The sequence below is a fragment of the Panthera onca genome, chromosome A1 (genome assembly GCF_046562875.1).
Source record: "Panthera onca isolate mPanOnc1 chromosome A1, mPanOnc1 haplotype 2, whole genome shotgun sequence".
NCBI classification, from domain to species: domain Eukaryota; kingdom Metazoa; phylum Chordata; class Mammalia; order Carnivora; family Felidae; genus Panthera; species Panthera onca.
Window position 1 is genome coordinate 42036830 of NC_138339.1, and position 8319 is coordinate 42045148.

Genomic DNA, 8319 nt, shown 5'->3' on the forward strand with positions numbered 1-8319 from the left:
TTATTGTTCACAGTAACCCCATACGGGAGACACTATCCCTCCCCGTTTTACGATGGGAAAACCAAAGCATGATTAAGTAACTTGTAGCAATTAGGTATCGGCCAGTGGCAGAGCCAGGATAAATCGATGTGCCTGTTTCCCTGTTTGACTACCAAGGGGCAGTGTTTTCAGCCTCTGGCTCTGGGTTCTGTGCAGTGCGCCAGAGTTGCTCAAAACGCAGTTCCGTCCAGTGGCCTCTGTGCAGCAAATGTCACAGAGCACCCGCTTTGCACCGGGTGCTGGGCGGGGGAGGGGGCGTGTGGGGCAGGTGTAGCGACTGAAAACTGACCAGTGGGAAAAGAGGTGGTGAAGGAGGCCCCTCCTCCCCACCAGCCAGGGTAGCCCAGGAATGGGAGCCATGTCTGTTTGTCCCCATGAACCTTCCACCGTGTCCGTCTGCCCCCACGAACACGGCTTTCTGGCTTTTCTTTCTTGCAGCCCCTCGGTCCCACTACCTGGCTGACAGCGGTATGTTCTGCCTGCCCTCCCTTCAGCCTGTCGTGTCTTGTGAGAGCCAGAGCTGGAGGCGGGTCCCCCGGAGCTGTGATGTCCCAACACGATCCCGAACTCAAATAGTCCACCCCACCGTGTTTGTCAGACGTAGGCCTCAGTTTTTGGTTCTGGAACCAAAGTTGCCGTGCCCAGTAGCCCCCAGAGAGAAAGGAAGAGCACGCGTCTCTTCTACCCACACGAGAGCCTGCCTGTCTGGGCTCTGAGCCCAACTCCAAATCCAGGGCCTGCGTCCAGAGCCACCGGTGGCCAGGACGCAGGGGTTCGTCACGGGAGGTTCGTACACGTGGGAGGTATGTGCAGGGTGAGGCCAGAAGACTGTGCACGTGTGCTTCAGGTGACCCTGGAATTCTGCCAGGGGGAGGCATCCCTGAGTCAGCTGCCAGTCTGCAGAGCAGGGGGAGGAGCCGGTGGCCCCTTTCCTTCCCGCTTCCCACAGGGTTGGGGGACAGTATTGGCCATTAGCAGAGGCCAGATAGCCTCAAGGAGAGGGACCCCTGACTTGGGGCTCCTGGTAATTGTTTGGCTGTTTCTTTTCAGACCCCCTCATCTCCAAATCTGCCTCCCTGCCTGCCTACCGAAGAAATGGGCTACACAGGGTAAGAGAGGCCATGCTGAGACGTTGCCCCCAAGATGTTAACAATTCCGGAGCCTAGACGTTGGGTCACGGAACAGATATTTATGGAAAGCTTTTTACATACGTCGGGTACTCCTCTGGGTGCTTGGAATACATCAGTGACCCCTGCTCTTTGGAGCTTACATTCGTGTGGAGAGAAACAGAAAGCAAGTAGTAAATAGTATGCAAGTCAAACTATATAGACTGTAGAAGGTAGTGAGTGCTATGGGGTGGGGGGGGAGGGGGGGAGGGAAACAGTGAGAAGGATGAGGGGGATTGGGAGCTTGGGGAGGGAGGGCGGCAATTTGCAATTTTAAATAGAATTGCCAGGACAGATTTCATAGGAAAAGCGGTATTTGAGCAGTGAAAGAAGGCAGGGAATGTAGTTCACCAAGAAATGAATATTTATAGGGTGCCTAACTACGTGCTGCGCCTAGGCACCAGGGATGTGCCAGTGAGGTGGGTCCCCGTGACTTAAGACTGGGGCTTCTCTGAGGCCCTGTCCCATCAGCCCCAGGCCATTTTCTGGAGGTGGGTAACGGCCCCAGGGAGGCAGCAGTGAGCTCGCTCAGGCCAGCCCTCGCTCTGTCTCCCCTGCAGACACCCAGCGCAGACCTCTTCCACTATGACAGCATGAACGCCGTCAACTGGGGCATGCGAGGTGAGTGCCACCCCGTCCTGGGACCCACAGCAGCTTTGGACGCACTGCTCGTAACTGTGTCTTCACCTTCTGCAAAGGATCACTACAGATTCTGGCCCTACGCTGGGCTCTGTCCAAACCCCGAGTTCCCACACTCCCTTTCCCTTCCCACTCCCTCCCTCTTCGCCTCCTCTTCCCTCCTCCTCTCAGGTCCCTGGCCTTGGGTGATCTCCAGGCCATCTGTCCCATCTGGGTTCCCAGAGCCATTGCAGAATGCCGTCGTCCCAGTACTGCTCGGCTAGACTTGCCTGCCAGCCCCGGGGGGGAGGGAAACTCTCGGAGCCAAATGCACATTGTTCCCAACGAACATTCCATGAGCTTCATGCTCTCTGCCAGCGATGCTCTCCCGCCAGCCTCCAGCAATTCCTACAAGCAGGCTCAGGCAGGTGGACGAGGCTGCACCAAAACCCGGGAGGATTCCTCTGGAAGATAGGTGATCTTGCCCATGTGTTTCACAATCTCCTCTTATTTCTGTTCTAATTATCTCAAAAGTCACTTCTCATCGAAAACCCTATCTCTGGATCAGCCCAACCCCCATCTCTAGCCATCCTTTACGCTTATACCAGCCTTGATTTGGGCTGAATTCAACAAGGACAGGGTCTCTCAGACAGAGGCCAGCGTAGTGGTGCAAAGCAAAAACCAATGTATTTCCATTTTGTGTGTGTCTCTTTTCTCTCTACAGAGTACAAGGTAAAGGAGATGCGTTGACCCTGGGGGTCTTTGGGACCCTGGGAGCCGCTCCATTGGGGGCCAGCAGGAGGATCACCGCATTATCTATTCAGGGAAGGAAACATCGAATAAATAACCTCAAGGGTCCTCTTGAGACCGGCATATCCGGTCCCTCCCTGGCCAGCTTTCCCCAAATCCTGCCCTATGTCTTTTGCCCGCTGAAATCAGACAGTTCCTTGTGGGCCTTGGAGACTTTCTGGAGGCTTGCCAATCACGAGACCTGAGACATTTACAATTAGGAGGCCTTGTGCCACATTTATGTCAAACACCACCAAGCTTATTCTTAGCAGTATTAGGGGATTCAGGTTTTGCCTTTGGGGAGAAGGTGCCTTGAGGCCGTCAGGCAACTCTCCAAGAATAGACCCAGCCCTTCCTCCAGACTTTAACCACGGACCCTTTCTGGGGAGAGGAGGGAGCCCAGACACAACATGCGGCTGAAGGGATAAGCCTACCACCTTCACCTGACCTGGAACCCCACCCCCCACCCTGTCCTTTCTCCTTAGATCTACCCTTATGAACTTCTGCTGGTGACCACAAGAGGAAGAAATCGACTGCCCAAGGATGTGGACCGGACGCGTTTAGAGGTAAGTATAGAAAACTGAGCAGGCGCCTTTGGGTTTGAAGGGATTCCAGAAGTTGCCTGATCTAACCCAGCTCGAGAGGGCAGGCAGAAAATGAAAAGCTTTAAGGTCGCACAGCTTGTTGAAAACGCAGGGATGCCAGCCTGGTTCCTTGAGCCCAGGTCGAAACGCTCTGTGCTGCCTTCCCAATCCGATGAGCATCTGTGGTGCAGAACTTCAGCACGTCTCCCGCTGATGCTTCTGTCGACTTAAGACAAGAGCTAGATTTGGTCCCTGCTCTCAGGGGCCTGCTGACTGGTTGCTAAGAAGAAACACAGCACTGGTTTTCTGCAGGATGGTACAGAAAACCGGTGCTCTGGGTGGGGAGCATGGGGGAGTCAGTGCTGTGTAGAAGGCAAAAGCATAAGGTGGTCTCACATCAGACTCCGGGTGCAACCCTTACCCTGCCATCATCCCTCAGCAAGACAGCTTGGTCAAGTGACAGCCTCTCCAAACCTTAGTTTTCTCCTCTGTGGAGTGGGGCAATCATGGTGCTCCCCGCAAGGTGCCAGCGGAAGTAAGTGAGACACTATACACAGAGCCCTTGGCACAGAGTCTGGCAGTGACCTGGGCAGACGGACTTTGAAGGCGCAGGTTGGATGGGTGGAGAGGGGGGAGGGAGCATCATGAACAGCGGAACAGCATAAACAAAGCACAGAGGCCGGCCTGAATGTGGCATCGGACTTCCCAGCAGTCTCCTCCACTTGGCTTGGCGTTCCAGTTCCTGGGCCCCGATCCAGGAGCACACTGCCCTTTTCCACTGTGCCTCTCCCTGCCTCTCTCTCTCCTAGAATGCCCTTCCCATCTTTCCAGCCTTCTGACTCCTCAGGGCCCCCCATAGTGATGATGCCCATGTCCCAGAGCCCCCCAGACCTTCCCAGGATGTGTCCCTCACCCCTCCCCCAGCACACCCCCCCCCCAGCCCTGTGTCCAGAATGCAGATCAAGCAGCTCTTCCCCTCTCTTGTATCAGAGCAACGAACTATCTGTTTCCTCTGCCTGACAGAGGCAGTCAGTCCTCTACCATGGGGTTCGGACCAGGGGAAGTACTGGAAAATGTTTGTGGAATTGAATGCTTCTAAGAAAGGAGGTTCAACAGCCCTTGGGATGAGCATATCAACCGCCCTTCAACTGACTGCCGCGGTTTCACCCAGAATAAAGGGTTGGAACGGAGGGGAATGTGAGTAGGCCAGGAAGTTTTGTGAGTCCTTCCAACTCCAGCGTGCTGGGCTAGCAGCCTAGCAATGTGATTATCCCCACTTTTACGAGGGCCTCCTTTACTGTAGCAGTGAGTGGCTGCTGGTGCTGAAGGGGACAGCTCCCACAGCAGCTCAGTGGAGCCAGCATTCAGGGATAGAAATGAGGTTCGGGAACCTGGTTCATCCTGGAGGACCAATTGCCCTCGTACATCCTCCAGGATACCCAGAAGCTCTGATCAAGGAAGCTCACCCTGCCCTAAGAATCAGCCAGGGAGCTTCTTAAAAACAACGATACCACGCCCCAGCCTAGACCAATTCGATCGCAATCTGGGGAAGGAGCTCAGGCATCAGAGAGGCTTCCAGGGATGTCTAACATGGAGCCGGAGCTGAGACCACAGGGCTACAAACACTGCCCGAGTTCCCCTCCGGACTGAAGAGCTCCTCAAGGAGCTCAGAGTGCAGATTGTCATTCCCCCAAAAAATACTTACTGAAAGTCTATTATATAGGCCAGGTCCTGTTCTCAGGGCTTGCAGTATACCAGTGAACAAAACAGGGACCCCTGCCCCCTTGGAGCTGGTGTTCTCGCATGAGGAGACAGACACTAAATGACACAAATAATAAATAAATGATCTGGAACATGGGAAACTAACAGGGCTGAGGGAAGAAGTGAAAGGACAGCGGAGAATTGGGGTTTAGAGGGAGAGGTAAGTTGCAGTGTTAAATAGGGTGGTCAGAGTGATCTCTCTGCAAATGTGACATCTGAACAAAGACCTGAAATAGATGAACCATTTAGTTAACCTTATATGAGGAGGAAGAGCATCCTTGGCAGAGGGAACTTATATGAGGAGGAAGAGCATCCTTGGCAGAGGGAACAGCCACTGCCAAGGCCCTCACAAGTGAGGAAAGCAGGTGGTGAGTGTGGCTGGGTCACATGAGCACAGGGAAGAGGATGAGGCAGAAATGAAACCAAGTGAAATGAGGACCAGACCCCCCCACTATGTGACAAACACATGAAGAGATTGTTGCAGGAGTGAGGGTGACCAGCATTTGGGTCCTTCCCGTGTGCGGACCTCTGTCCATGACCTGTGCTTTCTCATTCCCCTTACTGTATCCAGGAGGTGGGTACTAGGATGCTCCCACTTTCCAGAAGAGAAAATCAAGGCTCAGTGGGGTGACGTAACTTGTCCAAGGTCACGCAGTCATGTCTGCCCGGCTCTAAAGCCTATGCCCTTAACCTTCATGCTTTAAAGTCTGTGGAGAATGTCACAGGGACAGGGCTGGCATTAGGTGCTCTGAGAACTGGCAAAAAAAAAAAAAAAAAAAGAAAGGGGGCAGCAGCTGGTCCTTCACAGAGGGGGAGCGGGAGAGCCTCAGTCTCCTCCGGCATGTTCTCAAGTTGAGTCTGCCATCCCTTTACATGGAAACTCATAAAAAAGATTTGGGGGCACAGCAGAGAAGATGAACTAGGGAACCAACCATAGCCATCACCCTCCACAAGAACAACAACAACAACAAAACAGATGGAGGTTAAATTACAGTTCCCTTAAGTGTTGACTGTGGAAGGAACTGAGGAGAAATCCCTCACATCCATATCATTTCTCAGCACTGACTTGAGTGTGGGTGGGACAACTATGGACAAGTCAACAGCATGGACAAAAGAAAGCACTGTCTGGCCCCACAGAGACTGAAGGGACCTAAGAACCACATGTGATTTGTGGATGCCGTTGGCCCCTTTGTTCAAAGAGACAAACTACAACAAGAAGACATTGTTGAGACAATTAGGGGCATCTTCTTATGGACAGGTATTACGTGATTGTGAGGAAGTACTGTGAACTGTTTTTAGGAAAGAAGATGTCCGGTAGGCTTTGAGATGTTTTGAGATCTCTAGGGGAGATACGTGTTGCAGCACATAGGAATGAACTGACACAGTGTCTAAGATGTGCTTTAAATACTTCAGAAAAAAAAAAAAGATGAAGCAAACCTAACAAACCCTTGATAACTGTTGAATCTGGCTGATGGGCATAGATGTACGCATTGTGTGATTTCCTCCCTTTTGAGTATTTTTGAAATTTTTCCATAATAGAAAGGATTACTTATGAATTTGTGATGGGGTTGCCCAAGGGGGCAACATCGTGCACTGTGTTTGGAATCGGAAAGCCTAGCCTTCGGTCTCCGCTCTGCTGCTTACCCCGGCCTCCCTCCCACCTGCCCTCCCTCCCTTTCGGCCGAGTTAGTCATTTTAACTGTTTGACTTTTGGTTTTCTCATCTTTCAACTGGATAGAAATAATTTCTGTTCTTCAGAGTTGTTGGAAGGATTCAGTGAGAAAAATGGGGGCGATCATGCAGTGATGCGTATTGGGCATAACAGAAATGCAATGCAAGGGGTTGCTGGGGTTGTTAAATATTGTTACATACTGAAACATCAGCTCAGAGTCACCAGCAAACAATATTATCTATCAAAAATATCAAAATTACCTTTGCCTCAAGATCTGGAAATGTGGCCAAAATATTAGTTCACATAGGCGGGGAATTGGCTAATTACTGCGTGGCTGTATACAGAATTCTTGGTGAATCTCCTTCAGTCTTCAGTTAGCTAACATCATGGCGACCGACAGGGCATCTCAGTGATTCCATTAAGTTTTCAGGCAGGATATGTGCCAGATATTTCTCTCTTCAAACATAATGCTAAATTTTATTTTGAAAAAGTTCAGGCCTCCAGAAAAGTTGCAAGAAGAGTAAAATGAACATCCTTCTACCTTTCACCTAAATGCAGGAATTGTTAACATGTTGCCACATTTCAGGTGCCATATATCTCTAACTCTGAAAGCTTTTGACAACGTATCGACTTTCCAGGCTGCTTGGAAGGGCAAGAGGTCAGGGAGGCAGAAAGGAGGGGGGAAACCGGCTAAGGAATGCAGAACCGTGTTTCATTATGTGACCTATTTCTTTTCATATAAGACAGATACGAAAGGACAATTCGGTGGGTGGAGAAATAGGAACAGCAGTTTTTTTTCATTGGCCTGAGGGACAGCCTTCCGGATCATCTGTAAAAATATTAATAAGAGGAAGTGCACCCTAAAATCTTGGATATGCCCCCTTTTACTCCCAAAGGAAGGAGGAATAGCGTTCATCCATACACCCCCTTGGGCACAGAATGCAGGCAGCAGGATGCGGGCGGGTGGGGTCCGCCACGAAGCATGGAGAGGAGGCACTTAGGTGAAGTATAGAATCCCCACTGAGTCTTGGGCAGGGGAGGCCTCCCCAGACCAGCTACAGAAGCCCCTCTGAGGAAGCATTCATGCACACGGTCTGCCATTTGACATCTACGCAGCCCACACCCCTGTGGGTCACACACTGCGCCAAGCACAGCACACCCAGAGGATACACACAGGGTCCGCTTCTGCCTGCACCTGCCCCCAGCCTCCACCTCACATCCTCAAGCGTTCCCTCTCTGTCCCCTCCCACCTTATTTCAGCGCCACCTGTCCCAGGAGGAGTTCTACCAGGTCTTCGGCATGACCATCTCTGAGTTTGACCGGCTGGCCCTCTGGAAGAGGAATGAACTGAAGAAGCAAGCCCGGCTGTTCTAGGCAGAGGCTCTATAAATATATATGCATTTATATAAAGATATATGTAAAATCTCTATACTGAAGCTCGGTATAATCCTCTCTTGTGTAATGGGACACACTGCCTGCCATGAGACTTGCTTTTCTGTACTGTCAGGCAAGCCCACATCATCGAGATATTTTTATGCTCCTTACTCTCTCTTTTCTAAGTGCTCTGGGGTTTGGGAAGGGATTTGAGGGGACTCCCATCCTTTTGCTGGGGATCCTTTTTATACTGAAACATCTGTCCCTAACCTGAGTCCCCCAAGGTCCAACTCTCTTTCCTAAGGAGGTGCCTGAA

At 51.5% G+C, this 8319-nt stretch overlaps 1 protein-coding gene across 10 annotated transcripts in view; it reads left to right on the forward strand.

Annotated features, from left to right (window-relative positions):
* ABLIM3 (actin binding LIM protein family member 3) overlaps positions 1-8058 on the forward strand; it is a 108571-nt gene extending 100513 nt beyond the window's left edge. For all 10 annotated transcript variants that reach the window (XM_060634639.3, XM_060634641.3, XM_060634644.3 and 7 more), the window contains 4 exons: positions 478-507; positions 1090-1148; positions 1766-3178; positions 7890-8058. In XM_060634639.3, coding sequence (XP_060490622.1) covers positions 478-507; positions 1090-1148; positions 1766-2107 — 431 coding nt within the window. In that variant the 3' untranslated portion in view covers positions 2108-3178; positions 7890-8058. The remainder of the gene's footprint in view (positions 1-477; positions 508-1089; positions 1149-1765; positions 3179-7889) is intronic.
* Positions 8059-8319: the final 261 nt, after the last annotated feature.